At 40.7% G+C, this 19,056-nt stretch overlaps 1 protein-coding gene across 10 annotated transcripts in view; it reads right to left on the bottom strand.

Annotated features, from left to right (window-relative positions):
* DLC1 (DLC1 Rho GTPase activating protein) overlaps positions 1–19,056 on the bottom strand; it is a 495,960-nt gene that overhangs the window by 13,883 nt on the left and 463,021 nt on the right. For 8 of the 10 annotated variants that reach the window (XM_077848958.1, XM_077848956.1, XM_077848957.1 and 5 more), the window contains 4 exons: positions 16,217–16,288; positions 11,099–11,180; positions 4,488–4,551; positions 406–1,829 (listed from right to left, as the gene is read on the bottom strand). In XM_077848958.1, coding sequence (XP_077705084.1) covers positions 406–1,829; positions 4,488–4,551; positions 11,099–11,180; positions 16,217–16,288 — 1,642 coding nt within the window. Of the gene's footprint in view, positions 1–405; positions 1,830–4,487; positions 4,552–11,098; positions 11,181–15,734; positions 15,771–16,216; positions 16,289–19,056 lie in introns of those variants that run through there. The other 2 variants (XM_077848963.1, XR_013352786.1) reach the window with 2 other exon arrangements.

Here is a 19,056-nt window from a genome sequence, read left to right as displayed (position 1 = left end):
GATGCAAAATCAGCAGTGGCTGCTCACTGGAACAGAGAGGACTCAACTTTCATTCCATTCTTTTCCTCCCCCCGCTGTGGTAAAATACACATTATATACATGATCATCTTAACTGCTGCTAAGTGTACAGCTCAGGGGCATTAAGTACCCCCACCCCCTTGTGCAACCATCACCACCAATCATCCATAAGACCTACCTCCTCTTCCCAAACTGAAACTCTATACCCAGAAACAATATCCATGGTTTTGGATGTTGGGATCTTCTGGTCTATCACTTTTCTTTGGGACCCACAGGGCTATGAATGCCAGATGTGACCCATTCCACCCCCCTACCCACCCCCAAGAGCAGAAGCAGTCCCTTTCCTGGTCTCCTTCCCCTATCTCCAGACAGAAGCAAAGTGCTCACCTGTTGGACCTTGTCAGGGAGGCCCCAACCCCAGAATCCCTCCTCTCCGGGATGTCTGAGGGCTCTTCGGGTTCATTCAGTGAGTTGCCCGTACTGTCCAGGTCACTGGGCGTGGCTCGGTCGTTGTCCACATCCAGGTGTATCTGTTTGGGAGAGGAGGGGCATGGAGAGACCGAGTCCAGGGCTGAGTCAGAGTCCCCCTCGTCTGAAAACTTCTCGGACCACTGGTTGACTATCCTTTGCATCCCCTTCACATGGTAGAGGATGTCATCCAGCTCGGGGAAGATGTCCTCGTTCTCCAGGTCGGCCAGGTCCCCTGAACTGGAATAGAGGATGGAGCCTGGCACGTTGTCATAGATACTCAGGCGGCTGCTCATGGAACTGGAGGAATTGCGCCTCTTGAGCTCCTTGGGGCTGTCACTGCTGTTTTCCCTCCTCAGGCTGATGTGGCCGGGGCCGTGGAAGCTTCCAGTCCTCCAGTTGACAGAGCTGTTATTCCCTGAGGGAGGGAAACTGCCATTGGAGAGGGCCTTGGGGAAAGTGCCAGGCTTGTGATCTTCTGGGATGTAGAACACTGTGTCCTCTGGGTAGCTCTCGCGGTTCTTACAGTTCTGCTCCATAACGTTGTTGAATGTGGACTGATTGAACGGGTCAAAGCCCTCTAAGTACATGCCCACCCGCTTATTGCAGGCACTGAGGCTCCGAGTCCTGGTGACCGGGCTGGGCGTGCTCACGGCGCTGCTGGTCTCCGACTGGCTGCTGCTGCTGCTGGTCTGCGTGGAGTTGGAGACGCTCCGCTTGCGCACGGCCGGCACGTTGATGCGGTTGCCGTTGAGCGCGGAGATCTCCACACAGTTGAGCTGCTTCAGCTTCTCCTCGTCCATCCCCTCCTGCAGGATGGGCCCGCTGATGATCAGCCCCAGCTTGGAAGGCGCCTTGTGCTTGCTGTGGGGCGAGCCCCTGAGCTTCAGGCTCTCCATGCGCTTCAGCAGGCTGCGCGTCTTGGACTTGGCGTTCTTCTCTTGGCCTTTCATGCTGAAGCTGAAGCTGGACAGTTCCTTGGGAGAGGGCAGGCTGCAGAAGGAGTCGTCGTTGCCCACGAAGTGGCCGGAGGAGCAGACGCTGATGACCGAGTTGGTCCGGGGCGTTGCCGCGTCCCCCGCGTGGGGCGCGTGCACGGGGAGACTGCCGGTGCTGCTGAGGCTGAGGACCGAAGCCACCTCCTGGCGCTCGCTGAGCTCCGTCAGCATGCTTTCGTGGCTCGCCGCGGTCTTCAGGGGGGCCTCGGCGGGCGCCCCGGGGGCTGGGTCCAGCTTTGAAGAAAAGACATCAAACTCCTCCAGCCGTGACCACCTCTTGCTGTCTCTCTGGAAGGTCCACTTGCCGCTTATTGCACAAGGCTCGTCCTCATCCGAATCCTCACTCTGCAAAAACAGAATGGAGGCATTCGGTCATCGCTGGGACTGGCGGAGGGCAGGGAGCAGGAGGAGGGTGGGGAAGAGGAGGATGGCGGGGAGCAGGAGGATGGCAGAGAGCAGGAGGGTGGGAGGAGGAGGACGGTGGGGAGGAGGACTGTGGGGAGAAGGAGAGTGGGGACCAGGAGGAGGGTGGGGGAGGAGGTGGTCAGAGAGGAGGAATATGGCTGGGAGGAGGAATATGGCGGGGAGTAGGAGGATGGTGGGGAGCATGAGGATGCTGGGAGGAGGGGGACAGTGGGGAGGAGGAGGCCGGTAGGAGGAGGAGGAGGCCAGGGAGGAAGAGGAGAGTGGGGAGCAGGAGGAGGGTGGGGAGAGGAGGAGGACAGTGAGCAGAAGGATGGTGGGGAGGAGGAGGATGGCTAGGAGGAGGAGGAGGGTGGGGAGGAGGAGGAGGGTGGGGAGCAGGAGGATGGTGGGGAGGAGGAGGGTGGGAGCAGGAGGATAGTGGGGGGGCGGGAAGGAGGAGGAGGAGGGTCGGGAGCAGGTGGATGGCTGGGAGGAGGAGTTGGGCTGCAGGGAGCAGGAGGATGGCGGGGAGGAGGAAGACAGGCAGGAGGAGGGCGATGGGGAGGAGGAGGAGGGCCGGGAGGAGGAGGAGGAGGGCAGGGAGCAGGACATGACCTGGGGGCCGGAGGCACAGGACCCAGCTCATCTTATGCCATCAGTGTCAATCCACCCTTTATATCTTTATTATTTATTATTATTTGATGATTATTATTTTATTTCTTTACGTTACAAACGTGTACATCAGGACATTAACAGAAAAAAGCCTGATCAAGTGTTTTAGGCTAAATAAGAGTTATTTTGTAGAAACTGTCAATCCATAGGCTGTTCTTTAATTGCTCACAGAGGAAACCCTCTTGAAATCTGTGAAAATTCCAGGCATCCAAAATATTTTGAACTGGAGTCAGCAACGGGGAGGACTCCCTCTGGTCTGCCTCCAATTTTGCTGTCTGTTGATAGCATGTGTTTATATTCTCTTTTGCAATTAAAAAGGTAGTTTTCAGACACTAAGGACAGTAAAATATGTGGCCACCCTAAAAGTGTACAAGGTCTCCAAACAGACCAGTGGAGACACGGAGCAAGGTAAGCCCCCCACATCTCTTCAGTCTGATACTTTTCAGCTTCTTACCTGTTCTTTTTCATCCCCTCCCCCTACCAGACAGGGAGTGGGGAGCTAATGCCACACGTGTCCTGTGAAGTTTCAACCTCAGACACGCTCCAGGCAATCAACAAGGCTTCACAAATACCCAGTCCTGACAGCATGGAACATTCAAAAACATGAAGTAACAGCTTTGTTGATTATGCTTGATTTACGGGCAGGACTCGGGGTTACGCTGCGTCACAAATATTGTATCTGAGCCTTTAAGGTGGGATTTCAAAAGGCACGATTCAGTATGATGCATGTCTTTCCCAGTGGTGTGGAAAATACATGACTCCTGGTTCACAGGACCATGAGTGGAGAGCATTAAACACTGACTTGTCGACTCTCCATAGCTCAGTGGGTGCTGAGGTTCCAGTTCATTTGTTTAAAAGGTTTAACTCCCCCAAGAAGGCAGCTTGTTGCAAGTCAAGGACTCTAGGATAATTAAAATTGGTACTCTGAACAGTCAGAAATATGTTCTTTGACCAAACTTATTCCTGTTTACTCTAATTTGTGACACTCACTCCCAGGACTACACCCACCTCTTCTCCTAAGATCTCATAAAAGGCTCTCACATTTCATACACAGAAGTTATATACCACCATTTGACTAGAATGTGTGGGATTTCCTGCCCTTCCCTGCATCCTCCCCACTGCTTTTCTTCCTTCCAATCTCTCACTATTCTTCAGGAGCCCCCAAGCCAGCCTTCTCTTCCATCCCTGTAGCTCTGAAACTGTTACTGTTACTGTTGTATGTGGGAAGACAGAGTGTTCCCAAAGAACCGTAGTTTTAATTTCTGCAGGGAATAATGGAGGATTCACTGGGATTTCCTAAGCCTCATTCCTTTAATCTGTAGTAGGCATTGAATTAACAAGGCAAAATAATAGATGATTTGTTCCAATCAGAAAGTTGAAAAAAAACCTCTTAGATACAGAGAACAGACTAGTGGTTGCCAGAGGCAAGGGTCAAAAGGTACAAACTTCCAGTTATAAAATAAATAAGTTTTGGGGATGTGATAGACAGCATGTGACTATAGCTGATAATTCTGTATTGTATATTTGAAAATTGCTAAGAAAGTAGATCTTGAAGATTCTCATCACAACAAAAAAATGTTCTAACTATGTGTGGTGATGGACTTATTGTGGTGATCACTTTGTAATATATACAAATATTGAATCATTCGGTTGTATACCCAAAACTAATATTGTGTGTCAATTTTATCTCAATTAAAAAAAACAGTAGGAAAATCACGAATTATTGGGTAAGTATCAGTTTCAATTACGTAAGGCTACTTGGTCTTTGGTAAACTTGACTGGATTATAACGTTAAAAATGTAGATTTTTGGAACAAGGAAGCAATAAAGAAAGAGACAAGAGAGACAAAACCTCTTACAAAACACATAAACCAGTTTTTGGTCTGCCTCCTTCCCTCTCATCCCATAATACATTTTATATACTCACTCTCTTCCGATGAGGACTAATTTCCAGCTTCATCACCGCACATTTGTTTAGAGTATTTAGACGCCTACAGGGCAAAGAAATAATATTAGCAAATATATGGGTGTTTGATATATATTTTTTCCAAACAGATGACCTATTTAATGAGTTTCTTTATTCTATAAAAGATTATTCTATAATTTAGAAGAGTATTAGAAACTTCTTTAAAAAGTAATGGCTTAAAAATACCATTCTGTTTTTTAAGCTTCTTCATTTACATTAAGTATTACTATTTTATAGTAAAATGACACATTGCTATGGTCCTATCAGGTGCTTCTTATTCTTCATGGAACAAACAACTCTCAGTGAGGAAATTTATTCTCCCAAGGGTACCTAGGTCGATCCATTAGGTAGTTCCACATACTACCACAAAATAAGAACAAGTGATGTCTCTCTCCTTTCATAGAAACAGGAACATTAACAAGGAACCAAACAGTGTTCTTGGTAAATAAAAATAAAGGTATATTCTATCTCAAATCAAAATTCAAATAGAAAAATAAACCAATTTTTAGTTGTAACAAACAATTATCTGTAACAAATAATAATCTTAGGCACTCTGTTCAAAAGTTTAGTGAGTTCTTACACAGAAAGGAAATTAGAGTCTCTTTAATACCCTATTCTTTTTACACCTTCCTATATGGGACAAGATAATGTTTAGTACAGTCATAGCAATAGTGCAAATGATTACTGGAAAAATGTTTATTCAGCAGCTTTAAGGGTTAAAATCTTTACAGAGTTCAAGACTAGGCACTTGAATCATATTCTTCTTTGGAACAAGAGTCGTATTTTCACTTTGAATACTTTTTACCCCTGCCAAGACGTAATGTCAATTTATAATTAGGGAAATAATTTAGGTTTGTTGGAAATGAAATGCTAACACAAAACCAAAACCAAAAACCAAAATAAAAATCCACCCCCAAATAAAAGTCCTCATCAGGAAATAATGAAATAGCTGAAAAAGAGAAACCCCTTTACATGTACAGAAATACACAGTCTGTAAAAGTGTGAAGGACAGCCCTCTCTAACAGCTTCCAGATGACCAGCACTTAGTCTTCCTCAAATAAACCTTCAGCAGCATATCTGCTGTCTTCCAAGGCCAGCTATCCAGTTTTTCCTACAATGGTGATTCTTCCTTTTTCATAGGATAAGAACAGTTAATTCACATGAATTCAAACTGACCAGGAGGCTGCTGGTAGGCTTTATCTTTGGGATTCTGCTCTTGCAACTTGTCTCACAACTTGATGCAGGAGGATAGAAAGTATTTTTGCCTGCTGATAAGACTGGCTTTGATTTCATAGATTACTTGGTAGCCTGTTTATAGAATAAACAAAGATAACTCAGAACGCCTGTGTAGCCTGTGTTCAGAAAAATGCTCTCTGTTGACGGGGAGGGAAAGAAAACAAGTAACTAAGAAAAAGCCCAAACTTTGAAATGAGTGGATGCAAGGTCCCTCCCTAAAGGGGCATGCATTACCTAAATGACTTAGATCCACAGTGTTTGAGTTCTCAAATGTTTTCAAGATTTAAAGAATCCGGAATGGTTACAGTTAGTCTCAGGTCTGGGTTTCATTAATCAAACCTGTAATCAAATACCCACTTGACTTCATTTGGCTTTAATGGTTGAGTGGTGTTTATAACCAGGTTTACTAGGCATGGAAGCCTTTGGCAGCGGGGGGAGGGACTCACTTCACAAATTCTAGATTTGAGTCAAACAAAAAAGACCCTGGAGGCTAGTTTTATAAAGGTCAACGTTATCTTTTTTTTCTGTTGGTAGCACTAAACTAATGGCAGTTCCATTTTGAAGCCTAGAAGTTATTCCCTGGAGTTTCTGTAAGATTCATTTATTCCCAGGACCTCCAAAGAATGCCCACTGGTGAGATCTTAGCTCCTTGGAGAGGGATCACACTGACACAAAATAGTCACAGCTGGATGAAAGGGGGCTCGCTCTGGGTCAGGCACCGTGCCTCGGCACCTCTTAGGTCTTATTTCACCCTGGTCCCCACAACAACCCTATGGCACAGATATCACTGTTTTCCTTCCTTTTATAGATGAGGACATGGGGGGGGGGGTTGGAGAGGTCATGAATCTTGTCCAAGGCCCCAAGAGTAAAACATGGTGGCTCTGACACTCAAAAACAGTGTATCCTGCATTCTTTTCCAAAATTAATCTTAATGATGCTAATAATACACAGGAGCAGCTTATGTCCCATATATGATTCCCCAAACGAGTGGCAGCACACTGGTATCACGCACCATCTGTCTGGAAGGCGGGGTTGCTCCAACCCCCCAGAGCCCTCACCGGGGCCCAGCTCCACAGGAATGCGTCAGGCTTATCTGCTGGGCAGCCTGTACCCTGCTCTGAAGAGGGAGGGGGGACAAGGTGGCTGTCAAAGGCTCATGACTTTGGCTGCAGGGAGCTGTAAGCACCCTGATAAAAGCACAGCAGGCAGGCATTTGGGCCTCATTTAAAATGAAATGGAGGAAAAACCACAAGAGACATATAAGAAAAGAAAAAGGAACAATTTTCCAAGTCAGACCTGACAAAAATTGTTCCAGTTCTTAAAAATACTTTTTTGGAATTAGCACAATTGCTTTAAAAATTTACTTGCTTCCTTTTAATAGAACAGAAATAGTAACAAAGATGAAATCCACCATGTGGCAGGCTGCTTGACCTAGCTGAGGGGTTTCAAGGGCTGCTTTACAACAAAGTGTGGGACTGAAGATGAGAGTTGGGCTATGTACTTATCATTATAAGATTATCACCTTATTTACATAATTCTTTGGTGAGTTGATAGGAGTCGGTTGTTAACTCCAAAGGAAAACAGTGATACGGAATATTTTTCAGAAAAGAGACAAGATCATTTCAATGTTCTATAGACTCAACGTGGGCCTTGAACTCATGTCCCTGAGATCAAGAGTTGTATACTCTTCTGATAGAGCCGGCCAGGTGACCAAAGACAAAGATCATTTCAGAAGACATGTTCTGATAGTAGGTCACAGATTTGCATTATTATGTATATACTTTAAGGTAAGCAAACCACTCCCCCAGTATTTTTTTTTTTCACTCCCCCAGTATTAATACTGAATGTGATCTTCTCACGGTCTTGGCCTTATCATTGGGTTGGATTATATAGCAAAACCAACAAGACTGGGACAAGAGCTGATCCCTCCAAGGAAATAAATACAAAAATCCCTTATAAGTATATGGGTAAGAATGTTGGTGAGTGATCCAAATCCAAAAAATGTGGTAGTTTCATAACTAACTTTTGGTCACTATCAAACTTTGTATTAAGGATCACCATGATCCTCAGGAAAACATTAAGTTGGGGGTGCCTGGGTGGTTGTCAGTTAAGTGTCTAACTCTTAGTTTCGGCTCAGGTCATGATCTCAGGGTTGTGAGACAGGGAGTCGGCTTAAGATTCTCTGTCTCTTTCCCTCTGCCCCTCCTGTTCATGCTGTGTCTCTCTTTCTCTCTCAAATAAATAAATCTTTTTTAAAAAAAAGAGAAAGAAAAAACATTAAGTATACAAGCCTTCCCCTAAGTAGAGTCTGCTAAGAAATCACCAAATATTCTGAGTGTTTATAATATATCTTTAAGCAGAACACTAGTGTGTACATGGGAGCAGTTCTAACATCTGTGTGTGGGTGTAGAGGTGGGGAGGGTAGCAGGAAAGAGAAACCAAAAAAATTATTTTGTTTTAAACAAATTTAAAAACATTTTATTAAAGGTAAAAATGTTAAAATTGATATTTAATAATATTTTATGAAGTAATACTTGGCAACTGAGTTTGGGTAATCCTATTACCATATACGTATTTAAAACCAACTTCCCAAAATATTTCAACAGGGCAAAAGATGGAGGTCTATAAGAAGTCTGTCCCTCTGGAGAGAACTTGACAGATTACAAATTTTCGAACCACACTACAGCTTCATGATTTACTGGCCCTCGAATTCCATGGACTGAGAAACTATGTGGAAGAGGTGAGTATAGCTAAGGAGATGAATATCACATCATCAGGAAAACAGCTATCTTCCACTGCTGTGCTAACAACTCAGAACCTGTAGTGCATTTCTAAAGAAGATGCCCTCATCGTTTTCTTCAGAACATTTGTTTAGGTCTCTCAAAAGGAAAATAATTTGCCTTGAGCAGTCTTGGTGAACACAGACAAGAGCCCTTAAGGTTTCCATTACAAACAAGGTAATGACCGTTACTATGAATTCTGGAGCATTTCCTTTTTTGTAAAGAGAACCCAACCTCAATACTTTCTCCACATATTCAAATCTGGGCCTCCAATTTTGGCGTAATTATTTTCTTTTCTTTTTTCTTCTTTAAGATTTTACTCATTTATTCATCAGAGACACATAGAGAGGCAGAGACATAGGCAAAGGGAAAAGCGGGCTCCCTGTGGGGAGACTGATGCAGGACTCGATCACAGGACCCTAGGATCATGATCTAAGCCAGAGGCAAATGCTTGACCACTGAGCCACCCAGGCATCCCTGTGCCTAATAATTTTCAAAGCACTTTGACACCCATTACCTCATTTCCTCCTCATACTTAACCTCTGAAACATCATCCTCTGCACCCACGAAAATGGAAACCCAACTAGCATACACTGCAGAGTCCAAATACAGATGAAGGTTTAGCTGTTTCTATGCTTTTCTTTTCACAAAAGATCCAGAAACACAGATTTATTCCCTTTAAAGAGAAGTGACTTTTGGAATAGAACGGAGAGCTAGTGGAAATCACAATGTGCCATGGTTGACTGTCTCCTCAGAGGAGGGCAACTAAATTTCAAACTGATATTAAAAGAAAAAAAAAATCAAGAATCTAATTATGACTAGTTTGGGTTGCAATGTTGCAGTGATATTTTTATGACCCAGAAATTCCTAAGCTGTTGTTGCTGTTCTGAGGGCCCACTTACTAAGTGGCATAAAATGTGTGAAATGGTTGATCTGACTCAGTGCGTAAATATTTCCTAGGATCCATCTTATGAGTGACCTCATTTATATGCGTTATCACCAATGATGAATTGAAAAATAAATTAATTCTACCCCACAGCTAAGCATTAAAACATTTTAAAAATGTCTGGAGTCGTTTACATTCCAGATGTTGACTTCTCTCCCAAACTGTATTAGTGACACTTTCTCATTCCCTAATGACATAGGGCATTACACACTACAGTGTGGGACTTGGGATCACATTGCTTTCAGAAAATGTGTACATACCCTGGACATTTCTAAGCAGCCGTTTAATTGGATTTGAAAAGTGACAGGGTTTCGTGGTTAATACGGCATTTTTTCCCCGTCAACCATGAGAACTAGTCTATTTCCTACACTGTTCTAAAGAGCCTACCTATCTTTCCCTAACCACTGCTTAAGTTAGCAGATTCACAAATTGCCTTACATAAGAAAGGCAAAAAATAGTACTTTTGCTGAACTGCAATGCTTTCTTTGCTTACAAAGGAGAAATAAATACTGTCATTCTACCTTAAAGATGTTTTTTTTATTTTTTTATTTTTTTAATTTTTTTTTTTAATTTATGATAGTCACAGAGAGAGAAAGAGAGAGAGAGAGAGAGGGGCAGAGACACAGGCAGAGGGAGAAGCAAGCTCCACGCACCAGGAGCCCGACATGGGACTTGATCCCGGGTCTCCAGGATCGCGCCCTGGGCCAAAGGCAGGCGCCAAACTGCTGCGCCACCCAGGGATCCCCTTAAAGATGTTTTTATAAGTTAAAATACGTACTGATAAGAGAAAATTCATTTCGAATTTACGCATAGAATCATGATGCGAATTTTTTTCTGTGTATAATTGTCCCCCAAAATTCAGCTTTTATAGTTTATAAGTTTTGAGAAAAATGACGAAGGATGAATAACGTAAAAATGAATAAAATGTCATGAAGCATTTGAAAGGATTATCAGTGTCTCATCATTGTCTGCTACATGTTTTATCACTTCCACTTCATTAAACCCACCAGCTGCCCCTTAGCCTGAAGACCTACCAGCACAACGAACAAGGATTTCTGACAGTTTTATTCACATTTCACATCAATGCTCATTTACTGCCTGTCCACTGTAGCTTAAAAGCTGTGCTGAGTTATTTTACAGACTTATTTAATCCTATTGTTACTTTTTTGTACCTGGGGAAGCTGAAGAGGTTCAGAGAAGCTTCTCTGGAATTCCAACAATGGTTCTTTTGACTCTAACACGCCATAACTCCCCCACCTCTATTTATTCCTCTGAATGTGTTATTTTCATTCAATGTAACAGCAACTTTGACTCTGATAGGGCACCTGGTTGGGACTGTACACTCAGTTACATTGCTTTTTAAAAAACTCTATTCCAAGTTTCCAGGCCATTTGAATGTTGTTTCAGCAATCATATGGTATTGAATATGCAATGGTCTAAGTACCTCCTAGGTCAGTGTCATTTAATGGCAATAATAAGTAACAAGATGTTACTGACTTAATTAGTAGAACAAGGGTAAGCAAAAAACATTTTGATGATAATATTTCATTCCTAAACCAAAAAAAAAAAAAAAAAAGAAGGAAAAAGAAAAAGAAAACATTTCCATTTACCTGCATAAAGCCTCAATGGCGTCTCTGTCCAAAAAGTCATGCTCTCTCTTGACCGAGGAAATATCAATGGGGAACAGAAGATCTGTAAGAAAAATAAAAATGCATTTACTGAACACCTAAATTCTTGCCAATCTAGCCCGGTTTAGCAGAGGGCAAAAAAAAGTAATTTCTTGAATACCTATTGTGTGCAGGACACCTCCCTTCCTATCAAGCGCTATGAGAGAATAAAGCAACTTTCGAGTAGTCCATCAGTGTCCTGAAGGAGCTTAGATGTAAAGCGGTCTGTAGACTCAAATAAATATCCCTTCTTGTCAGATAAGTAGTTCAAAACACTGTTCCACCTTTAAACAAATTGTCAGGCAACAGAGCCCTGCTATAAATTATAGTTTAAGCCAGAATCAACACCAGGAGGATCCTTCCTTTCAACGTGGTGGTGGTGGTGGTGGTGGTGGTGGTGGTGGTTGTCCTTCGTGTGTGTCTGCTCACATTTGATCAGGGGAAGAGGTCATGGAAAACTGAGCCAAGGAAAGGTCTACAGAACAATGGCAAGTGGTAGTAAATGGAATCTAACCATTTGCATGACATCAAAAGCTAAAGAGAATTCAGGATATGCTATTTTTAAACAAATATTAGCACTTCCATATGGCTTTTCAGGAGTTTATATAACTCCCCCTAAAACAAAAGGCCAGCTACAAAGCTGCTGTAGAACAATAGAAGCCCAAATCCTTTAATCTCTAGGAGAGTTCAATGCTCTTAGAATACTAGGAGGTATATCAGAACCAAAAAGGAGAAAGGGGGAAAAAGTCAACATGATAGAAGAATTCCCTTTTTTTTTTTTATCCCTTGTTGATAAATGCATCAAGAAGAGGAGAAGAAGACTGGCAGCACCACTGTGGAAATTTACAACAGCTCTGGAACTGCCACTAGATAAAAACAAGTTACTTTCTTTGGAGTCCCAGCTATTAGGGTATAATTGGTCTTTCCTGTAGAATGCTTACATAATATGATGAGTAAGAGTTCTTAGGTACACCTCTGTGGGTCAGGAATGGGCAAAATAAGTCAGCACAGCAGGAAACTGGGATTGCCATAACCAAACAGAAACAAAAACAAAACAAAACAAAAAAACAAAAAGCCAACCCCATGGCCTCTGAAATGGCTAATGCTTTATACTGGGATAGACAAGGCTCTTAGGAGTTCTGGAGATGCAAGTGATTAGCAATTTTCTAGTTCTTGGGTTGACTGTTAGATTTTCATAGTTTCCAACTTCCAGTTACTGGTTTCACAGAATGGAGCTCCTTATTCTTAACAATTTCTTTGCTAGAGATAATGGTTCAGAGTGATTTTTTTTTTTTTAATTTTGGAAACAACATAATTAGCGTTACAGTCCAATTTTTTTTTGTTGAAGGCATAGAGTTAGATTACCTTTATTGTTCCCTGAATAACATAGGCAGACCAAGGAAGCAGCCCAGGATTTACAAAGACATATATGAAATTTAGTATTGCAGTAATTTATCTCTTCATTATTTTATAGACCAACTCTATTGGCATATAGTGAATGTAAACAACCAGGGCAGACTGTGAAACTCTTTGAAGGTTGTGACATTTTATTTCACCTTGAGCTATTAAATAATAGAGCTGATAATAATGAATAGATTTTGAATACTTCTGAAGGGTAACATCAGATCTATAAATGTAAATGAAAAGCTCACATGTCTGTTAAGTATCCAGGAGATCATGACTGTCTTATTTTAACAATTCTAACTTACCCAGAACTGTGTAACTATAAATTTCTATTAAAAAACAAACCAAAAAAAAACCCCAAAAAACTGTTGGGTAGGTAGGGATTAAATGTAAGAGAGAAGCGAAATAATTAAATGCATAATTTTCTCTTACTTGCCTAGACTCTTCTGAAAGGACTGGCTTTTGAAAGATATACTTTGTTAATGTATAGAAGTTCTTCAGGTTAGGATTTAATCTTCCAGCTTGGATTTAAGGGCAGGAAGTATAAATTGTCAAAGACCAAACTAAAGCAAAACAGGAAGACCAGGAATGTGTGGGTTGGTGTGTAGTGTGTGTATACTCACCCTGCACACAGGACGAAGGACAGAAATTACTGCCCAGAACTATATACAGTATATCCCTATATATACAAGTTCAAAAGACTTGTAAATGTGAAGAGATCCCAAATATATTCTGTGCAAAGGTAGTCTGAATGTTAGGATTCATCAAAAAGTAAGACAGAGACTGGAAATGAGTCTTAGCAAACATACACTCACAAGAAAGTGCTGCTTGGCAGCAAATCAACACCAAAAATGAACATAATTGAAGGAAATTTGATTTCTAAACAGGAGAACAAAAGGAACAGAAGGACAGCCACCTTACTGCCACTGCAAATGCAATTATCTTTCCCCATCTCCAGTGGAGCTGTGAATTGAATGCAATAGAATGGTCCCTCCCCAACCCTCCCCACCTCCAAGCCCTTCTGAAAGACAAAGATACTGTAAATGTTATTAGGTCAGAAATTCTCTCTAAAGGAAAGATAAGCAACTCCACCATAATAAGCATGCAGGTTAACCAAGTACCATAAAAGAGAGAGAGAGAGAGAGAGAGAGAGGGAGGGAGAGAGAGAGAGAGAGAAAGGAAAAAGGAATTGGAAATACTCCCTATAATGCAGGAATAATAAAGATATTTTACATAGTCTAGCAATAAAACAATTCTGAATCCAACTTCATGGGAAAATACTGCACATTCAATCTGGGCTACAATGAGGAAGACTAGGCATTATAAATTAGGCAATGAAATAATTTAGCTGAATGAGCTAGGAAAATAAAAATGATCTCTATGGTCTCTGCTGGATTTGCTTCTGGGGAGCCCACCCACCCACCCCATAGCTCCTCAAGATAGCCTGCTGATCATGTCTAGCACTACCAAACTTGCAAACTATACCCACTCTTAGTATTGGCTTTTTGTTCGCGTGTTAAAGAAGGTTGGCAATGACCCCTAGCTCTACCCAAGAGCCCAATGCCACTGTTACAGGAAGTAGTCTGATTGTTATTACCCTACAAGAAGAGAAGAGTAAAAGACATGATTTTAAAACTATTTATTATGAGAAAAGTTGAACATCTTTGGTGAAAATATTTAAGTGACATCATTTCAATTCAATCGTATAGAAATTTTGTCACATGGTGGCTATCTCCTAGCAGTTCCCTTCCTAAGAAGCTGATGAAAAAGATGTATTTTTTAGATGTAAATCAACCAAAATTATGTTTTTTTTTTGAGATTCTGGCAATCCCTTTATTCTTTGATGTCTGAATTATATTTTTATTTCTATAAAATAGGTAACATTCATCACAGTGTTGAGCACCCCTGTTGCTGTAAATAGTGGCTTGTTGATTAGTTGAATGGATGGGATGGGATGGATAGGATGAATGAATCAATGAATGAGAGACATGTAGTGTCATCATCTCAGTAGAGTTAAAGAAACAAAGAATGCTCAAGGTAGAAGAAGCTCTGGAAGTCATTTAACTTACTCTCAATTTAGGAAATCACTTTACTATTCACCCAACCTTTACTTGAAAATTACCCATAAAAATGGAGTTCACTGGTTCACAACTATAATTCTCAGTAGAGTTAAAGAAACAAAGAATGCTCAAGGTAGAAGAAGCTCCAGAAGTCATTTAACTTACTCTCAATTTAGGAATCACTTCACTATTCACTCACTTTTGCTTGAAAATTACCCATAAAAATGGAGTTCACTGGTTCACAACTATAATTCTTTTTAAATGACTTCACATAGAGTATGATAAAAAAAATCCCACATTAATGAACATCCTATTCATCTTGCCACGTGTATGGTATGCTCCACCCACTATGGGCAGCCAGAGGCTCAGGATGAGTCACACCTGAGGAGCTCTTCATCCTCAGCCACAGTTATCTGAATGACCCCCAGGGAACTGATTACGAAGTGAAGGAGTAAAAAATTGGAAATCGGCCTAGATCTTTCCTTTTTTTTTAGGTCCCTTTTCCTTAGTTAAAAATTTGAATGGCACAGAAAAAATAATATTCATTAAATGACAACCTAAACAAAAATAAAAAGTCTAATTATAACCTGGGAACTATCTATCTGCAATACATGACCAAGAAAGGCTTACTACTTAGAATAAAGAGCTGTTATAAATCATTATGAAAAGTGCAATCAGCTCATGAGAAAAACGGGCAACAGACATTTCACAGAAGAGCAAATACAAATGGCCAGATGATATGAAGAAACGAGTATTATCATTTATGATTAGGGAATTGGAAGTCAAAATATATCTGGTGATTGGCAAAAATTAAAGTCTGACAATATCCAGTATTGAAAGCACATGAACAGGATCTTTATATATTACTAATAGGAATGAAAATTCATACAGATACTTTTGAAAAATCTGGATTATAAAACTGAACATACACGTTTTCTATTACATGGTAATTCTGCTCCTCAGTATACAGACAAGACAAATTATTGCAGGTGTACCACGAGACTACAAAACAGTACAAGAATGTTCATAAGCCTACAGTTTATAAAAGCAAAACAGAAAAAGCCAAAATGCCCACCAATCAGAGTATGAATGAGAATAAACTGTGGTCTACTCACACAACAGGCTATTACACAGCATTCAAAGCAAGTGATCTAGAGGGACACACAGTACAGAAGAATCTTAATATACCAATTAGTGGAGAAAATTAAATCTTACAAGATTACATAGAGCATAAGACCCCTTTTATAAGGGTAAAAGCAAATTTATAAAACTTTATATATTAGGAAAATGCCATAAAACTATCTAAAAGGAAAGCAAGAAAATGACAAAAGTTTCAGGATGACAGCTACTTTGGGCAAGGGGTAGTGGAGGGACCTAATGGGGCAACACATTGGGTGCATTATTATCAAGGTCCTAGCTTTTGTTTTGAGTGGTGGAGGTCTTAGGACTTGCTCCATTGTTTTCTTAATGAAATATTTTAATAAATGATAAAATATCGGAAAATAAATTGTAGATCACTGATATCATGAACCAAGGATATGAACATGCTAATTAAAAAACAACCAAAACAAAACAAAAATAACATTCCCCTACTCACCTTCGTAAAGCTGTGCATACTGGGGGAAACCTGTTGCCCGTAGCCAATCACAAGCTTCCTTGGCTTCAATTTCTGCAACAGAACAGAAGAAAGACAAAAATGTCAGTCATGTGTACCTCAGCCTGCTTTCTTCCTTAACAAACTCTGATTTTGCTATATACACAAAATACATCACCTGACAATGGCTAAGCAAAACAAACAAACACACAATTCAAATGGTTTAAAATGTGCATCTTTTTAGACTTTAAAAAATGCATTTTTATCTATCGTTCCTTAAAAAATAAAAATGGGGTCCTAGCAGTAGGTTACTCTGTGCTGCTTCTATGTTCTGGTTACAAATGACTATGAAAATAGGGTGTAACAAGCAGGTTGAAGAGGGATTAAATATTTTGGAGCCGAGATGGTCTAACCTGGTTTACTTTTCACATCAACAGATGGCCACAAATACATGTGACACCCTGGAAAAGACTAACCTGCCCAAAGGAACAGACTTTCCCCCAAGAGGATGCACAGAAAAGGCCCAGGTGCCATGGCAATGTGCCTTTAGGTGCATCCAGCAGTAGAGGCCAGGCTGCCAGGTGACCCAGAGGGCATTAAGTCAATAAATCCCACAGTCTTGGCAGACTGAAATGCCTAATAAAGCTCTACTTCCTTGTGGTTAACATCTTGTAGATAGTATTGATAAACAGAAAGGCCAAGAAAGAGCAACTGACACACTGTGTTCAAACTCACTCAAGCACATATTTACAATCCTGTTAAAACTGACTCAGAGAGGCGGTCCAGGGCACCTTCATTAGTTTCTCTGCTTGCACAAAAAAATATCCTTTCAATTCTTCTTTCCACCTTCCTCAGGCCATTAGAGTACTTAGGTGTATAAGGTGATTCACTCATTTATTAATGTCTCAACATTGCTTAATTTATTCTGGATTCAAATCTTTATTAAGCATCTCTCCTCTAAGCCAGATGGAGGTGCACAATCCATATTAGAAGTATACATATCTTACTTTTGCCTAGTAACTTTACAGTTCGAAGTATTTTTTCCCTATTATTTCATGAGCTCCTTGGCCTGTAAAGAAAGGCAATTAAAAACACTCAAGAGCACCTGGGTGGCTCACTGGTGGAGAGTCTGCCTTTGGCTCAGGCTGTGATTAGGGATCCTGGGATGGAGTCCCACATCAGACTCCCTATGGGGAGCTTGCCTCTCCCTCTGCCTATGTCTCTGCCTCTCTCATGATTAAATAAATAAAATCTAAACAACAAAAAAAGAATTGTCCAGTATGAATTACCCGTACTTAACATTTTTTAATGTAATGACATATACCTTGTCTCAGAAAGGAATGAAAGCAGCTTTACATAAAATCATAAAATAAACATTTTCCAGAAAACTGTATTGCTGGAAAAACCTATAAAAGCTCAATGTTTTATTTTACAGAACGAAGAAACTTTTTTTCTCTATCTCTGTGGCCCCTGCTCAAAGACAGACATGGAAAGAAAAAAAAAGGCTAAGTGTTTGTTTAAAAAATATTTTAAATAACTCACTCCTGACTATTTGGAGGTTATTTCCATGGAACAGATTGTTAGACTTTGAACAATGGATTATCAAAAAGTATATGCTCTTGCTTTCTTAATATTTTACTCAACAAGTGGTGAGTAACCAGAAATTCTCAATGTCCACTCTTTTTTGACTATATTCAGACATGACACTGGGTCAGCATATGCACAAAAGTCTTAATTAGACACACTTTACCAGCTAATATTGTCACCTCTTCAGACCATGATGTTCCTGATTTTCTGATTAAAATGGCTTCCTGCTAAGAGGCACTTAAGATATGAGGTATTTTCTTAAAAACCTTTACATTTATTTATATAATGCCTTACAAATTACCAAGCATTCTCATATATATTGCTTGTTTAAGGCCCCGAGTGATTTCAGGAGCCCACAGATGCCTATTGCTGAATTGTCATTCTCTTACTCACTTCCCAACACTAAGGAAAATGAAAAGCTGCCAAATGACCACAAATTCGTTTAAAAAGCTATGTCCAAATAGCCACTCCGCTTAGGGCCACGTGGGTAGAAAGAATTGATGTGAGCAGGGAAAGGTTTGCATCTTCAGCAGATAATCTAATTAAAGGATGACAATGGCTAAAAATCAGTATTTTCAAGAACTTCAGAGATCCAGAAATGTTACCCTCCTTTTCCCTACCCTGAAATAGATGAAAATGTGTCTTTCTTTTGGATATGAAACACGGGAAATAGGCAAGTCTCTATCTCTCTTACATTTAAGAATGCCCACTCATGAAAACTTGGGTTGCAGAACAAATGGAAACTCAACACACTGTGTCTGTAGAAATCAGAATGAAAACACTGGAAAAACTGTAAAAAGTTGTCATTTTTTAAAAAATAAATGGAATAGTTCTTGACTTTACTCCTACTCATTTCCAATTATCAAGAGAAAATGGTAATAACATTCGAATGCAAGTACTGATTTAAAAAAAAATCAGTATTTTCATTTTATTTAACATGAAATGAACCTATGTCTACATCTAAGTCAGGTAGAGAACACCTTTCCTAGTTTCACGTGCCACCCCCCGCCCAATGCAAACCATTACTTTCCTTCCTGTCTCTCAACTAAAATTCCACATCTCAATTCTCTCCTCTCTCAGAGAAACCATCACACCTCCAAAGCTACAGCCTTGATCTTGTCTCTCTCTCACAAATTCACTAGAGCGCCATTGCTTGGAAAATCTAGTCTAAATAGCTCTGTGTGGTTTTCTGGGCTCTCCATGAGGCAGGCAACCTAATTGTTCAGCTCCCTGTATTCACTCTATCTCCTAGTCAT

Source organism: Canis aureus, chromosome 15 (assembly GCF_053574225.1).
Source record: "Canis aureus isolate CA01 chromosome 15, VMU_Caureus_v.1.0, whole genome shotgun sequence".
Lineage (NCBI taxonomy): Eukaryota > Metazoa > Chordata > Mammalia > Carnivora > Canidae > Canis > Canis aureus.
Note: the sequence above shows the minus strand (reverse complement) of the source record. Positions and strands in the feature narration are given on the sequence as shown.